Source organism: Sturnira hondurensis, unplaced genomic scaffold (assembly GCF_014824575.4).
Source record: "Sturnira hondurensis isolate 20B ecotype Veracruz unplaced genomic scaffold, ASM1482457v3 Scaffold0022910, whole genome shotgun sequence".
NCBI classification, from domain to species: domain Eukaryota; kingdom Metazoa; phylum Chordata; class Mammalia; order Chiroptera; family Phyllostomidae; genus Sturnira; species Sturnira hondurensis.
Window position 1 is genome coordinate 8,212,743 of NW_028095541.1, and position 17,008 is coordinate 8,229,750.

Below are 17,008 nucleotides of genomic sequence, written 5' to 3' on the forward strand. Positions count from 1 at the left end.
TGCTTTAATGTATAACTGACATGAATATTTGGTCATAATCATTAAATAAAAATTTATTATTGAATGAATATATTTTTAATTAAAACATTTTAATTGAGCTATAAAAAGATGAATTAAATGTTGTTCAGCATATTTATACTTTTAAAACTTTCTGTAGCAGTCATGTTAAAATTTTTTTCATGTTTGCTTAACATTATGTGAAGGCCTTAGGAAGGTTCCCCTGGCTATAGGGTGTCAAACTTATTTTCATGGGGGCGACATCAGCCTGACAGTTGCTTTCAAAGGGCTGAATGTAATTTTAGGACTATATAAATGTAACTACTCTTCAACAGTTAAGCGAGAGCTTGGGACTTCCTCCAGGTAGAAAAAAAGTGCTGGGCTGAATAAGACAAGGTGGAGGGCCTTGTGTTTGCCACCTGTGCCTAGCATATATGCTATTATTGTTTTACCATAAAGAAATCTTTCTTAGTAAGAAGCTATTTTAATGTAATGTGTGTGTATATATTTTATTGTTTGAAAATATACTTAAAATGTCTTAGTGTATGGAATGGAAATTGATAGATGTTTTGGTAAAGCACAAGGTCACCACTTAAGCTTTTAAAAAGTTATCCATTTTTTATTGTTATTATTTTTTTAAGATATATTTTATCAGTTATGCCATTACAGTTGTCCCATTTCCCCCTTCATTCTTCTCTACCCTGCACACCCCTCCCCCCATATTCCCCCCTTCAGTTCATGTCCATGTGTCTTAAGTTCTTTAGCTTCTACATTTCCCACACTATTCTTGCCTTCCCCCTGTCTATTTTCTACCTACCTAGCATAGACCTACTTATTCTCCATACCATCTCCCCCCTTTCTCCTCCTCCCACTCCCCTGTTGCTAACCCTCCATGTGATCTTTGTTTCTATGGCTCCACTCCTGATCTAGCTGTCCGCTTAGTTTGCTTTTGTTTCATATACAAAACAAAAATAACATTTTAATAGTTGTTAAACTATTGGTTGTTAATAACTATGAGTTTGCTGTCTTTTCACTGTTCATATTTTTTATCTTCTTTGTCTTAGATAAGTCTCTTTAACATTTCATATAATAAGGGCTTGGAGATGATGAACTCCTTGAACTTGACCTTATCTGGAAGCCCTTTACCTGCCTTTCCCTTCTAAATGAAAGCTTTTCTGGATAGAGGAATCTTGGATACAGGTCATTGGATTTCAAGACTTGGAATACTTCTTTCCAGCCCCTTCTTGCCTGTAAGGTCTCTTTTGAGAAATCAGCTGACAGTCTGATGGGCACTCCTTTGTAGGTGACTGTTCCTTTATTTCTTGCTGCTTCTAGAATTTTCTCCTTCATTTTAATCTTGGCTAATGTAATTCTGATGTGCCTTGGTGTGTTCCTCCTTGGGGTCCAACTTCTTTGGGAGTCTCTGAGCTTCCTGGACTTCCTGGAAGTCTATTTCCTTTACCAGACTGGGGAAGTTCTCCTTTATTTGTTCAAATACATTTTCCACTTGTGGCTGTTTCTTTCCCCCTTCTGTTACCCCTATAATTAGGATGTTGAAATATTTAAAGATGTCCTGGAGGTTCCTAAGCCTCTCCTCAATTTTTTGAATTCTTGTTTCATCATTCTTTCCTGTTTGGTTATTTCTTTCTTCTTTCTGGTCCACTCCATTGATTTGAGTCCCAGTTTCTTTTTCATCACTGTTGGTTCCCTGCGCATTTCCCTTCATTTCACTTAGTGTAGCCTTCATTTTTCCTGTAATTTGTGACTGAAATCAACCAGTTCTGTGAGCATCCTGATCACCAGTGTTTTGAACTGTGCACCTGATAGGTTGGCTATCTCTTGGTTGTTTGAAAGTATTGGCTTGGGTTTTGAGCTGTTCTTCTTCTTGAGCCATAATGTTTTGGTCTGTTTGTGCCTGTTATGTATGAGGTGTGGAGCCTCTGTGTTCACCAGGGTGGGGCGGCCTAGTCACTGGGTTGTGACACTGTATGTGGGGGCAGGGTCAGAGGACACATTGGCCCTTGTTCCTCTCTCGAATTTCGTCCCCCTCTGCTGCTTCCTGCAAGCAAATTGGGCCCTTCTGGCGCTGGTTCTCTGTTGCATGGGCCTATGCACCGTCCAGTACCCTTTGGGTCTCTCCAGTGAACTCTCTGTGATCCTGGGAGCCTCTCCCGGCACTTCAACCCCCGAAAGTTTTTGCAGTTGGTACTTTTAGGCTTCATTTCCTAGCACTGGGGCCCTGGGTTGCATGGTTGGTCTCACTGTTCATTTTTTCACCTGGTTTATCTGTGGGCGAATGTGTGCCCATGGTCAGCCAGCTGCCTTGCGCACTCACTGGGTCTGCCCGCTTCCACCCCACGCCATGGGATCTGCCAACCACTGCCTGCGCCCCTGCGTCAGTTTGGCCGCTTTTTCCTGCTTCGACCCCTCTCTAACCCCTCTCTGCCAGCTGCTGACTCCGCCCCTCTTACCAGTCTGGCTGAATGGTTCATATGGTTGTCAGACTTAAGTACAGTTCAATTTTCTGTCTGTTTTAGTTGTGTTTTTGTTACTAAATCTTTGTTGTCTTTAAACTTGGTTGTGCGGGGAGGCACAGTGTTTCCACCTACGCCTCCATCTTGGCTGGAAGTCGGCTTACCTGTTTTTAGTGTTATAGTGAATAGTGTAATGGAAAGGTGCTGGTGGAAGTGGAAATATTGCTAAAAAGTGAATAATTACCTTTTTATATTGCTAGAGGTTCACATGAAATAATTAGTGAATAAGAGGAGATCACAGAATGGCTATCACACTTTTCCTGGATATTAGATAAGAGTTATTCTCATTTAGAATAAAGAGGAAGTAAGGGTACTTAAAAAATTCTTTCAATTAAGAGTAACATATAAAATGTCATGTACTGACATTTGTATTTTTCTTTTTTCTGTCTGCTTAACAGGCTCCTTGGCATGGACACAGGCTCAGTGGGAGGATTAGAATTGACTGATCAGACTCCTGTTTTATTAGGGAGTACGGCCATGGCAACCAGTCTTACGAATGTTGGAAATTCATTCAGTGGTCCACCTAATCCTTTAGTTTCTAGAGCTAGTAAATTTCAAAATTCATCAGTGGAAGAAGATGATGATGTTGTTTTTATCGAACCTGTTCAAACTCCCTTACCTTCTGCACCAGTGGTAACTGATCAAAGAACCATAACATTCACATCATCAAAAAATGAAGAACTACAAGGAAATGATTCCAAAATTCTTTCTTCCTCAAAAGACTTGGCTTCTCAGAAAGGAAATGTAAGTGAGACAATTGTCATTGATGATGAAGAGGACCTGGAAACAAATCAAGGGCAAGAGAAAAATTCTTCCAATTTTATTGAACCTCGGAGACCTCCTGAGACTAAAAATAGAACCAATGATGTAGATTTCTCCACTTCCAGTTTTTCAAGAAGTAAGGTAAATGCAGGAATGGGTAATAGTGGCATCACCACAGAACCAGACTCTGAAATTCAGATTGCTAATGTTACAACCTTAGAAACAGGTGTAAGCTCTGTGAATGATGGCCAATTAGAAAATACTGACGGGCGAGATATGAACTTAATGATTACACATGTAACATCACTGCAGAATACGAACTTGGGAGATGTCTCTAATGGACTGCAGTCAAGTAGTTTTGGTGTTAATGTACAAACATACACCCCATCTTTAACTTCACAGACCAAGACTGGAGTAGGACCTTTTAATCCTGGTAGAATGAATGTGGCAGGCGATGTATTTCAGAATGGTGAATCTGCAAGTCATCATAGTCCTGGTAAGCCATGAGTGATCTTCCACCTCATGTAAATGGATTCGAACTTTGGCTGATGCTTTTTCCTTTTTAGTAATTGATGTCACCTTGGTTAGTTTATTCATGTAATATTAACTTATAAGTTTGAAGTCTTAGCTAATAAGAGATGTGAAACTATATACAATATTTCTCCATAGTTAGTAGAAAATTAATCAGAAACTTAAGTCTAAAGGATTTTTAAAAAATACTCCATATTCACCACCACTGAATTCTTAGTTTGCCATCTTATTTATCATGTACTTACTTTTTACTAATACATTTTTAATTGTATTGTTTTAGTGTGTAAAGACCAAAGAGATAAATAGCACACTTAAGGTTCAATATAATAGGGTATAATTGCAGTTAGATTTATTTTACTTTTTCTGTGTTTAACTTTGACCATCTGATTGTAATTTTTACTTATTAGCTTTTTATTATATTTTTTATATTTGAAGGTTGAAAAAAAGGTTTTCTCTGGGCAGCTTGCTCTTTGAAAACATAAGAATTCTAGCTTTCTCATGACCATATCCCTTTCTCTTTCACTTGCCCCTAACACAGGTTGTGTATCTCCATCTGTCTCTATAGCTCTTATGTCTGTGTTATTCTTTCCTCATTTTAGGCTCATTATCAGCTTTATTCACCCAGGGATTGTTGAGAAAATAAGAAATGATTAAAACTTAGGCAGTGTAGAACGCTTGATGAAATGCTAGTCATTGTTAATTTTATTTTTTGATTACAAGAGTAATGTCTAATTATTAAAGAATGTTTGGAAAATCTGTAGTTAAAAAGCAAGGGAGCCTTGACCAGTGTGGCTCAGTTGGTTGAGCATCTTCCTGCAAAGTGAAACGTCACCTGCCTGAAGCCTGGTTAGGGCACATGGCTGTTTTGCTGGCCCACTCACCAGCCAGGGCGTGCCTAAGAGACAATGGATTGATGTTTCTCTTGCACATGGATGTTACTCCGCTTCTTATTCTTGCTCCCTTCCCCTGTCTCTAAAAAGAAATAAATAAATAAAATCTTTTTAAAAATGAGGGAAAATGTCCCCTGCAGTTTTATTAACTAAATATTCATGCTTTAAGTGGGTGTCTTTCAGTTTTTCTCCTTTGTATTTTTTAACTTGGTTGAAATGCAACTCTATAATTTTGTTTTTTTTTACATTGTATTTTTTCATATCATTAACATTTCTACACAAACAGTTTTAATAATGAATGGGTATGAATTTGGCTTTTCCCATATTTGCTGTTGTACATCTATGATGAACATTGTTCAAATTTCTGATAATTTCTTTAGAGCATATTCTTAGAAATGAAGTTACTGAGCTGAAGGATATTACTGTTCCTGTCACCCTAGAGATTTTTGGTTTAGAAAAATGGAAGGTTAATAGTAGTTTTGAAAGAAGTATGTTTCTTATTACTGAGTTTTGGAAAGTTTTCATGCCCTTGAAGACCATTTCCCCGTGTGTGTGTGTGTGTGTGTGTGTGTGTGTTTGTATTTATATTTCTAGGGTATTAGTTGTGGAAGTATACTGTCATATTGCTTTCCAGAAAGTTCTTGTCAATTTGTACTACTACCAGCTATATATTAGAGTGTTTTTTATTGTAACCTGGCAGCTCACATAAGTTTAAGAAATGATAGTGCTCAACTTAGTTTTAAAATGGCTATTTTGTCTTTTTTATAATTTATAAGTATATAAAAACGAGTATGAAAAAGAAAATAACATTCAACTTCACCATTGAGAATGGTATATTTAATTTTAGACTTTGAGTGCAGGGGTATCCAATGCATGCAGCCCAAATGGCTATGAATGTAGTCCAATAAAAAATTGTAAATTTACTTAAAACTTTTAATTTTTCAACAGTTTTTAGTGTTTGTGTATTTAATGTGTGGCCCGATTCAACTCTTACTCTCCCAGTGTCTCAGAGACACCAAAAGGTTGGATACCCCTGGATAGTGTAGGTATAGTTTTGCAAACTCTCCCCTCCCTCCTACTCCTTTAAATACCTAGCAATAAATCTTGAACTTCTGACCATATAAAAGTATGTTTGATTTTGTTAATTCTCTAATTAGCTCAGTTCCAGGTTATACTATATACATAGCTTTTATGAATATTCTTATGAATGCATCTGGGATACATATTTATTTAGACTATTGCTGGCCTCAAAGGGACATATTATAAGAGTTGCATTTCTGTTTACTCAAACACGAGGAATGTAAAGCACTTATCAGAAAAACTTAATAGATATACCTGCTGCTGATGTATTTATGAATTAGCTCTTGTATTTATATGCTGTTTTTATTTGTAATAGTTATAAAATCTAGGCTGTGTGTGCTGGCTCATGGACTCATACTACTCATGGACTTACACTACTATTGCGTGATATTCTTGTATACAATAGAGGTTTAGATGAAATGATTAGTTCCTTATATTCCTAAAAGTCTTTTGATATTGGAGGAAGTGAAAATTTGAAAGTAGGGGAAATGTAAGAGGTGAAATATGGATAAATGGAGCCATTGCATTATTTATACAGGGCCTAAAAGCAAATTGAAAATAAAAGCACCATTTTAGTTAAGGTCAAGTTAATGTTTTTAAGTTTATTCAAGGTCAAGTAGATGTTTTTAACTTTAAATAGGTTCCTTTAAGTATATGAGGTCTGTCCAGAGGTATCCAACCATGTAATGTGAAAAATAGAGACATTTATTGAAGAAGATACAAGAAACATTGTACATAGGACAATGACGCCTCAGTCCCCTTCAAAGTAGGCACCTTGGGACCTCACACAGTTCTTCTAATCACCATCAGCTGCTTCTCTGCCATATTTTTCTAAATCTAGTCTGAAATCTTTCCCCTATCAAAGGTGATTTTAATTTGGGGGGAAGCCAGAAGTCACAGGGTGCCAAATCTGGGCTGTAGGAGAGCTGAGTCACCTGGGTGATTTGATGTTTTGCCAAAAAACTGTGCATGAGATAACAATGCACGAGCAGGGGCATTGTCATCATGATGCTGCCAATCACCAGTTGCCAATAGCTGCAGCACCAGTTGCCAATAGCTGCAGCCTTCTGAATCATCCAAATAGTTTCTGAGGAGGAATGGTCAAGCTTAATGCAAAATCTGGTGCAGATTCATTGCTCTATCATATAGAAGAGCAGCTTTTTATGTATGGAAGTTCAAAATTCAGAAGAAACTAGAAAGGAAAAAATTGTAGCCTAAGAAGTTTCATAATGAAAAAAGATTATGGTTTTGGTAGTGTAATGAGAGGTTTGTGGTACTATAACTCTGCAGTAAGCTAGAGACTGCAACTAAGTACCAATGCAGTTCACTGTTAAAGGACAGATGAATAACTGCACTCCAGTGTTAATGCGACACGTGCTTTCAATTCTGTGCTGTGTTCAAACTGTTGACAGTGGTAGAGCAATGTGTTGGGTTGGTTACTGTGGGTTGGCTTGAGGTCATTTCTGTGTAACACTCTAATTTCTTTTCTTTTATGTGGTATAATTAGAGGCTATGTAACTGAATGCATATATGAAAAAACTGGTCTTAAAAAGATGTTCTGAATATGATTGTATGTAAACTTTAAAAGACCTATATTTGTGAAAGATCCTGGTTGTTGAAGATTTTATTTTACTTTTATGTTGATGTATATGTTTCTTGCTTAAAGTAATATTTTGCGAATTAATTCTTTCTATTTAATAGCTAAAGGCTAATATGTTGTTTTAAACATCGAGAGGTTAGTCTTTTTTTTTTAAGATTTAATGTTTTTATTTTTAGAGAAAGGGGAAGAAGGGAGGGAGACAGGAAGAGAAACATCTGTTGGTTGCCTCTCGTGTGACTCTACTGGCGACCTTCCTTGCAATGCAGGCATGTGTCCTGACTGGGGATTGAACCAGGCACTTTGGTTTATAGGCCGGCACTGAGCTACACCAGCTAGAGCAAGGCTTAATACTTTTTAGTGCTTCCTATATGCTAGTCACTATGGCTTCTTACATATATTATCTCACTTAATATTTAGCATTTATATGATGTTGGTACTATTTCCAGTTTAGAGAAGTTAGGTACAGAGTTTAACTTCCAGGTTTAGTAAGTGATGGAGCCTGAATGCTATTCTTACTCCAAAACTTCTGTCCATAACCTCTTTGCTGTGCTGCTGCCTTGTACAAAATGGGAAGTTAAAGCTCTTTCTCTGATAGAAATTCCAGTGTGTGAAAATACTTGTTTCATTACTTTTTCATGTGCATTTTGTTTTTAAGATTCTTGGATTTCCCAATCAGCCTCATTTCCTCGAAATCAGAAGCAGCCAGGGGTGGATTCTTTATCACCAGTGGCCTCGCTTCCTAAACAGATTTTCCAGCCTTCTGCCCAACAGCAACCTACTAAACCAGTTAAAGTCACTTGTGCAAACTGCAAAAAACCTTTACAAAAGGGACAAACAGCTTATCAACGAAAAGGATCTGCTCACCTCTTTTGTTCTACAACCTGCCTTTCCTCCTTCTCTCACAAGCCTGCTCCAAAGAAACTCTGTGTTATGTGTAAAAAGTAAGGTTTACTTTTCAATGTAATTCCATGTGGTTGAATATAGATGGTATGAAATTTTAGGAAAATTGTTAGAGTCTTAGAAATGAATTATCATATTTTCAAAATTGGCAAGCAAGTTGATTGATTCTTAAAGCCAAACTGAAATTTGAAATGGTTTTAGAGGGTTCTTCATCAAGCCCAGATGGCTTATGATTAAAAGCCTTTTTATTTGGATAGGCTTTGAGGTTGACCTTTTAATTAATTTTCTCTGTAATTTCTATCTTCTTGAATTTGTAAAAATACGTACTTATTTATATTATTAAATTAGATAAAATTGTTAAGCACATTATATTTTGAGTACTTTATTAAAATAGATCAGGTTTTATAATGTCCTCATTAAGAATTAAAATTGGCAATTTGGATTTTATGTGTATGTTTTGAACATCAAGTTATTGGAATACTCAATATTTCAAGACTCAGATACTAGTTTTTGACAGGCTTGGAGATGAGAGAGACAGCAGGATGCTCTCTTTTCTGTCAACTTTTAAGTCTGGCTTCAGTGGTTTAAAAATAAGTGGGATATGGTATATTATGTGCAGGATCAAAACAGGTGGATTTTCTTGTACCATCTCTTGGGGCAGCTGACGTTTGAAGATATTTTTTGATCTTAGAGCTTTAGAAAGGTTGTAGTGCTCCGTATGAGTTTAATAAAGTCAAATATTGGAACAGTTATGCACAATTTTAGATTGCACTAAAGTAGACTTACATGCTGCAGTGTAGGATCTTGAAATTGAGAATTAAAGGTAAACTTCAAAGATTACAGTAATGTCATTTAACATTTCTAATTGGCAGTTAGAGAGTTGTAGAGAGTGGTAGGTGGGATTATTTTTGTTATGTTCCTATGGCTTAGATGTCTCATGCTTTTTATTTACCCAAGGAGGGGAATTGAATAGGTATTGTAATTTATTTTGGTATTGTAAATTTATACCTCAGTAAATTGGGCCTTGACATCAAACTCTATATAAATGATAACATCCATTTTGTTTTTTAGAGTGTTGTTAATATCTGAAAGCCTTGTTAAGAAGTTTAAGAATATATTAGGTAGCAGCAAAGATTTAAGAGTATAAAATAGTTTTGTTTCTATAGAAATTAAAAATTTGTTATTTATTTTTTAAAATAAAATTTCACTTTAAGTTGTTCCTCTTATTTTCAGAGATATAACTACAATGAAAGGAACCATTGTTGCTCAAGTGGACTCAAGTGAGTCCTTCCAGGAATTCTGTAGTACATCTTGTCTGTCTCTCTATGAAGACAAACAGAACCCTACGAAAGGAGCTCTAAATAAATCAAGATGTACAATTTGTGGTAAACTAACAGAGGTTTGTATTTTTGTGCTTTATCACTTAGTTCTAACTAATGCAAATATTTTATTTTTTTATTATTTCCTTTTTTATTTTTTACTGTATTTTATTGATTATGCCATTACAGTTGTCCCATTTTCCCCCTTCATTCCCCTCCAACCTGCACACCCCCTCCCCCACCATTTTCCTCCCCTTTAGTTTATGTCCATGTGTCACAAGTTCTTTAGATTCTATATTTCCTATACTATTCTTGCCCTCCCCCTGTCTATTTTCTATCTACCATCTATGCTACTTATTCTCTGTACCTTCTTCCCCCTTCTCCTCCTCCCACGCCCCAGTTGCTAACCCTCCATGTGATCTTCATTTCTATGGTTCCCCTCCTGATCTAGCCGTCCTCTTAGTTTGCTTTTGTTTTAGGTGTGGTGGTTAGTAACTGTGGGTTTGCTGACTTTTCACTGTTCATATTTTTCATCTTCTTTTTCTTAGATAAGCCCCTTTAACATTTCATATAATAAGGGCTTGGTGATGATGAACTCCTTGAATTGACCTTATCTGAGAAGTACTTCATCTGCCCTTCCATTCTAAGTGAAAGCTTTTCTGGATAGAGCAGTCTTGGATGTAGGTCTTTGGATTTCATGATTTGGAATACTTCTTTCCAGCCTCTTCTTGCCTGTAAGGTCTCTTTTGAGAAACAGCTGACAGTCTGATGGGCACTCCTTTGTAGGTAACTGGCCCTTTATCTCTTGCTGCTTCTAGAATTTTCTCCTTCATTTTAATCTTGGCTAATGTAATTCTGATGTGCCTTGGAATGTTCCTTCTTGGGTCCAACTTCTTTGGTACACTCTGAGCTTCCTGGACTTCCTAGAAGTCTATTTCCTTTACCCAGATTGGGGAAGTTCTCCTTTATTATTTGTTCAGATAAGTTTTCCACTCGAGGCTGTTCCTCTTCCCCTTCTGGTACCCCTATAATTCGGATGTTGGAACGTTTGAAGATCCTGGAGGTTCCTAAGCCTCTCCTCATTTTTTTGAATTCTTTTTTCTTCATATTTTTCTGTTTGGTCATTTTTTTCTTCTTTCTGGTCCACTCCCTTGATTTGAGTCCCAATTTCCTTTCCATCACTATTAGTTTCCTGTGATTTCCCTTCATTTCAGTTAGCTCAGCCTTCATTTGTTCCTCTAACTTGTGACTAAAATCAACCAGTTCTGTGAGCATCCTGATCACCAGTGTTTTGAACTGTGCATCTGATAGGGTGGCTATCTCTTGGTCACTTAGAAGTATTGGCTCTGGGGCTTTGTGCTGTTCTTGTGTCATAATGTTTGGTCTTTTCGCACCTGTTATGTGTGAGGAGTGGAGACTTAGGTTGCTGTGATGCGACGCTGTACGTGGGGGCGGAGCCAGAGATGGGCAGTGGCGCTTGTTCCACACTCCCTCCGATTTCAGTTCCCTCTGCTGCTTCCCACAGGCAAATTGGATTCTTCTGGTACTGGTTCCTGGGTGTGTGAGACTGTGCACCCTCCAGTACCCTGTGGGTCTCTCCAACGAACTCTCTGTGAGCCTGGGAGCTTCTCCCGGCACCTCAACCCTGAAAGTTTTTCTAATTGGTGCTTTTAGGCTTTAATTCCGGGCGCTGGGGCCCTGGGTTACATGGTCTGTCTCACTGCTTGCTCCTCTGCCTGGTTTATCTGCATGTGAATGTGTGACTGTGGTCAGCCAGCCGCCTTGTGCCCTCGCTGGATCTGCCTGTTGCCACCCCATGCCTGGGATCTGCCAACTGCCGCCTGTGTACCTGGGTTGGCCAGGCCACCTTTTCCTGCGAGAACCGCTCAGCCAACCACTGACTCCATCCCTCTTACCAGTCTGGCTGAATGGCTCGTTGTTGTCGGACTTCTGTACAGTTCAGTTTTCTGCGTTTTGGTTGTGTTTTTGTTACTAAAACTTTGTTGCCTTTAAACTTGGTTGTGCGAGGAGGCACAGTGTTTCCACCTATACCTCCATCTTGGTTGGAAGTCTAATGGAAATATTTTTAACTTTATTTAACAGTTATACTCTTATCAGTGTGTATTTCTTTAAATGTAATGATATATAAAATTGATCTAATAAGTATCCTATTATGTAATCTATTTCTTTTTATAGTGAGAATAATTTAGGAAAATTATGATATAATATGAATTGACTTCTTTTTCTGAGGTTGGGAGCCCTCATAGACAAAACCAGTGCTTAAGTCAATAGAATGACTAAATAAGTAGTAAGACAACAATCTTGCTTAAGAAATAGAACAGTGGCCTTGGTCTGTGTAGCTCAGTTGGTTGGAGCATTTTTCTGTAACTGAAAGGTTGTGGGTTTGATCCCTCCTCTGGGTGCAATGATCCCTGTTCCAGGGGCATATGATTCCTATTCTGGGTGTGTACAGGAGGCAACCAATTGATGCTTCTCTCTCACATCCATGTTTTCTGTCTCTCTCTTTCTCTCGTTCTAAAAAGCAATGAAGAAATGTCCTTGGGTGAGGATTGAAAAAAAAGAAAATAGAATAAGTGGAGGGGGTATTTTCTGGTAACTTCACGTTGTTAATATGGTATTAAAATGTTTGCATTTGATTAAAAAAAGAAAGTTGCGTGAATAATTATAATATTAGTTCTTTCTCCCTTTTGTAAAGCAGTGTACTTTCATAGTTCCTTTTTATAAGTTTTATACTAACAGTAACCAAACTGGGTTGGTTCCTATTTTTAGATACCTCTAGAGAAGTTTGTAGTTACATCACTGGTGGTCCTCTCTGCATCATACATGTATTCCTTTTGTGTATAACAATGATTCAAAGAATAATGAAATATACTTTGTCTTTTTCCATAAGCCTTCCACAAAAAAAGTTACTGAGGCACTTTTTTTTTCTGTTGAAGTACGTTGTTACTTGGGTACCTGTCATACTCATTTGTTTTTTAAATTTTTGTTTTTCTTTTAGATTCGCCATGAAGTTAGCTTTAAAAATATGACTCATAAGCTTTGCAGTGACCACTGCTTTAATAGATACAGAATGGCCAATGGTCTGATAATGAATTGCTGTGAACAATGTGGAGAATACCTGCCCAGCAAAGGTGCCGGAAACAACGTCTTGGTGATTGATGGTCAGCAGAAAAGATTTTGCTGCCAAAGTTGTGTCAGTGAATACAAACAGGTAATTCATGATCTGGTCAAAACCAGCCAGTCTTCTGAATGTGTTGTAAATAGTTTTAATCATTTTACTCTTAATAGCATTTATTAACCAGATTTATCTTATAATCTCATTTGATTTCATTATGTCTTCACATCTTAGAAATGAAATATCTCAAATACTATGCAGAATATTGGATATAAACTTGTGATTTTTACATAATAAAGGTAAATGCTACCAGAATGATTCCTCTTTTGAGTTTTCTTTTTTGGGCGATTGGAGGGGGTTACAAATACGATTTTTCAAATTGTTAAAGCTTGGCTTAGGACTGATTATCTTATTTATTTTTTAGTTTTAAAGGTTAATTTCATTTTTAAGGCCTTTTTGATTTAGTTTATTTTTGAATTTATATGCATGGTTCAAAAGTAAAATGTACATAAAAAGGTAGACTCAGCAAAATCCAGCTCCCATTTTTCTCTTCTCTTGATTCCTATTCATTCTTTATGGTATCATTGTTTAGTTCTTACTACTGTATGTTTTCTGTTCTGTCTGAAAAATGATGGAAATACATAATTCATTCTTAGTTTCTCTTTTTCCTAGCCAAAGGGCACCATACAGTATATAGTGTACTGTATCTTCCAATTTTCATTTCAGTGTGTCTTCGAAATTATTCTGTATCAGTAAACGTAGACTGTTTTCCTTTTTATAGCTTTACAGTTAAAATTTCACAAATTTTGTGAGCCAATTATTAAAAACACCTATTATTAAAAATTAAATTATAGAAACTTATAGATATATTATATTTGTATTACTCTGCTAGGGCAATCATAACAAAATACCAAAGACTGGGGGTCTCAAGCAATAGAATCTTATTTTCTTACAGCTCTGGAGGCTAGAAGTCCAAAATAAGGTAGTTTTCCTGGTTGGTTTCTGGTGAGGTTGTTCTTCTAGGCTTGTGGATAGCTTAAGTAATGCCTCCCTAAAGGCTCTATCCCAAATATAGTTTAATATGGGTTAGGGCTCCAAGATACGAATTTTGGGGGAACACAGTTGAGACTACTACATTATTGAGAAAAAAGGAAATAAATACTCAACACTTCTATACACTTATTGTATATCTGTGCTCTTAAGGTTATTTCTGACTTCTGTATTTATATGATGGAAAGATACATAATGGTGTATTCCTGTGCATCTTTCCCCAATTTCAGGTTCAGTTTTATGTTGGTCACTTGAAATTAAGCCATAGTGGGAGTGTTTTCATGGCAAATGCTACAAATTATGGTATGATTCCCTCACATCTCAAGAGCTGTGGTTAATCACATACAAGACAATACTGGGCTATGTACTAATTTACTTAATCACTTTGTTGGTGATGGTATTTGGGTTATTTCCAATCTTTTGCTGTTACAAATAATAGATGGTGAATAACCTAGTACATACATCTTGATTATATATTTGAGGAGGTGTGATTTCAGGGTAGATTTTTAGAAGCAGGATTGCTTGGTCAAAGGTAAACACGTGCATTAGTTTGTAAGGTATTACTAAATTTCCTAGTGTTAAAGTTGTTCCAGTTTTGCATTCTTTTCAGTGTCTGTTCATAGCTTCTCCAGCAGAGAAGATGAACACATCATTCCTTTTGTTAGGAATGATGATGAGGGGTTTATCATATTTCAGAAGTAATTGTTTGCATCTTTCACTCTTTTTTTTCTTTGTTTGGATTTTAATCTTTTTTCCCCTTTAAACTGAACATTTATTTTAATGAACAGCATTCATTGGTAATTTGTTCAGGAGACAGTTATAGACCACCCACTATGTTGCTGTTGGAGGGAATAGTACAGTGGAAAGTAAAGTAGACATAGTTCTCACTTTCATAGAATTGGTGTTGGGGAGGCATATTTCAAATTTGGTAATATAAAGAAGGCTATAATGGTGATGGAAAGGATCAGACTAATAATGATAATCCCCAGTGTTTGCTGATGATTTTGGAGTGCGGGTTTTAGTTGTCTCGGGTTAAAATTCTGGTCCCACCAGTAATCCTGTGTGTCCTGGGCAAATTAACTTCCCTGTGCCTTGCCTCATTTTCATATATAAAGTTGCAGAACTAGTAATCCCTGTGTCGTACTACTACTAAAATAATCAAATCTAAGTCTTTTAATTTTTAAGATCCTACTTCAAGAAACTGAACACTAGCCCTGGCTGGGTCACTCAGTTGGTTAGAGCATTGTCCTTACTGCATCGCAAGTCAGTACCTGGTTAGGGTGCATATAGGAAGCAACCAATGAATGGGTAAATAAGTTGAACAACAAATTGATGTTTCTCTTTCCCCCTTCTTTGCTCTAAAATCAATTAAAAATATATTTATATGTAAATGTACATCTATCTATTTATCTATCTATATAGATAGATAGATAGATATAGATACAACTTCCCAACTTGACTAAAAAAGAAAAAAAGAAACTGAACACACCTAGTTCTCCATCAGGCCATTTGCGTTCTTGTCTAATTGTTTTTCCTTTCCTCAAAGGTAAGCTACTAATTGTGACTTCTGACTTCATGGTTTGACTTGTTTATTAACTCTGTGTAAATGGCATTAATATGTGATGAGAGTCATCCATGTTATGTGTAACTGTGTTTAGATGCTTACGTAAAATGTTTTGTCAAGTAGAATTTTAAATTTTAATATTGTCAGACTTAACAGTTTTTTCTATTATTGCTTCTAGGTTTTACTTCATATATTTTTTTCAGTCCCAGGCTATAAAGGAATACTTTTCATGTTTTCTTGTAAAGTTTAGAAGGCTTCATTTTAACATTTAAATCTTTAGCCCCTTTGGAATTGATTCTGGTCTACAGTTGAGTTGAGGGTCAAATACTGGCTTCCAAATAACTGACCTTGGGACACATCGTATTCAGCATCTGTTTTTTTTTTTTTTAAGATTTTTAAAAATTTATTTTATTTTTTGACAGAGGGGAAGGAAGGGAGAAAGAGAGGGAGAGAAACATCTATGTGTAATTGCGCTCATTCCCTGTTGCGGACCTGGCTTGTAACCCAGGCATGTGCCCTGCCTGGGAAGCTAATCAGTAACTTTTGGGTCGCAGGCTGGCGCTCAGTCCACTGAGCCACACCATCCTGGGCATACTCAGCATCTTTTTGATGTCCAAGTGTACTTTATAGAACAAGGAATTTCATTCTATTTGTTATATTAGTATTCTTGTTGACTTTATTTCTTAGTGTTTTATCTTTTTTTATTTTAAGTGAAGTTTTATCTTCCCTCCTTGTGTGTGTGTGTGTGTGTGTGTGTGTATGTATACATAATGTGTTCATTTATAATTTTATTGATCTTAAATACCTGCTACTTAACTGAATCATCATTATTGGTTAATTCTCAGATTTTTTTCTTTCAGTTACAGGTTACATTCAATATTATTCAGTATTAGTTTCAGATGCACAACCTAAAGTTTAGATAGTTGTGTACTTTACAGAGTGATACTCTGCTATTTTGAGTACTCACCTGGCCCCATACATAGTTATTATGGCATTGACTAAATTCCCTATGATACAATTAACATGTCTGTGACTGTTTTGCCAGTTTGTATCTGGTATTTTTTTAAACTAACCCATCATATCACCTCTAAAAAGAGAAAGTTAAACTTTCTTTCTAATTCCCATTTCTATTATTTTGTTGCTTGATAACGTTTCCTAATAACTCCAATATAATTTTAAATAGTGGAAATAGTAAATATCTTTTTTTTTTTTTTTTTTTTTTTAGTGGGGATGCATTTGGTGTTTTCTTATTAAATTAGATGCTGGCTTTAGGGTTGAGGTAAATATATTTTATCATATTAAAGCAATATCCATTATTTCTGTTTTATTAAGTATTTGATTAGAAATGAGTATCAAGTTTTGAAGGTCTTCAGAGTCTTTGGAAGTGATTATGTATCTTTTTCTCTTTTTAAATCCATTAAATGGATTTTTGAACCCATTAGTATTCAATTCATAAGTGAGATTGCTCTGTAGTTTCCTTTTTTGGGGGGTGCAGTCTTTAAGATATCAGTGTTATTTTTGCATTATAAAAATGCTTAGGAACATTCATGGTAAAAATGGAGATAAGAGGATTAAGTATTCAACTCAAAAAGTTTATGAGGAAAACAAACTAAAAGAGAAGCAATAATGATAAGAATAGAAAATA

General features: G+C 36.2%; 1 protein-coding gene across 2 annotated transcripts in view; it reads left to right on the top strand.

The window, feature by feature from the left end:
- Positions 1-17,008, top strand: part of ZMYM2 (zinc finger MYM-type containing 2) — a 125,879-nt gene that overhangs the window by 36,351 nt on the left and 72,520 nt on the right. The window contains exons 3-7 of one of the 2 annotated variants that reach the window (XM_037037240.1): positions 2,930-3,434; positions 3,696-3,789; positions 8,050-8,335; positions 9,528-9,693; positions 12,633-12,845. In XM_037037240.1, the coding sequence (XP_036893135.1) occupies positions 2,940-3,434; positions 3,696-3,789; positions 8,050-8,335; positions 9,528-9,693; positions 12,633-12,845 (1,254 nt within the window). In that variant the 5' untranslated portion in view covers positions 2,930-2,939. Of the gene's footprint in view, positions 1-2,929; positions 3,790-8,049; positions 8,336-9,527; positions 9,694-12,632; positions 12,846-17,008 lie in introns of both variants that reach the window. The other variant, XM_037037239.1, reaches the window with a different exon arrangement.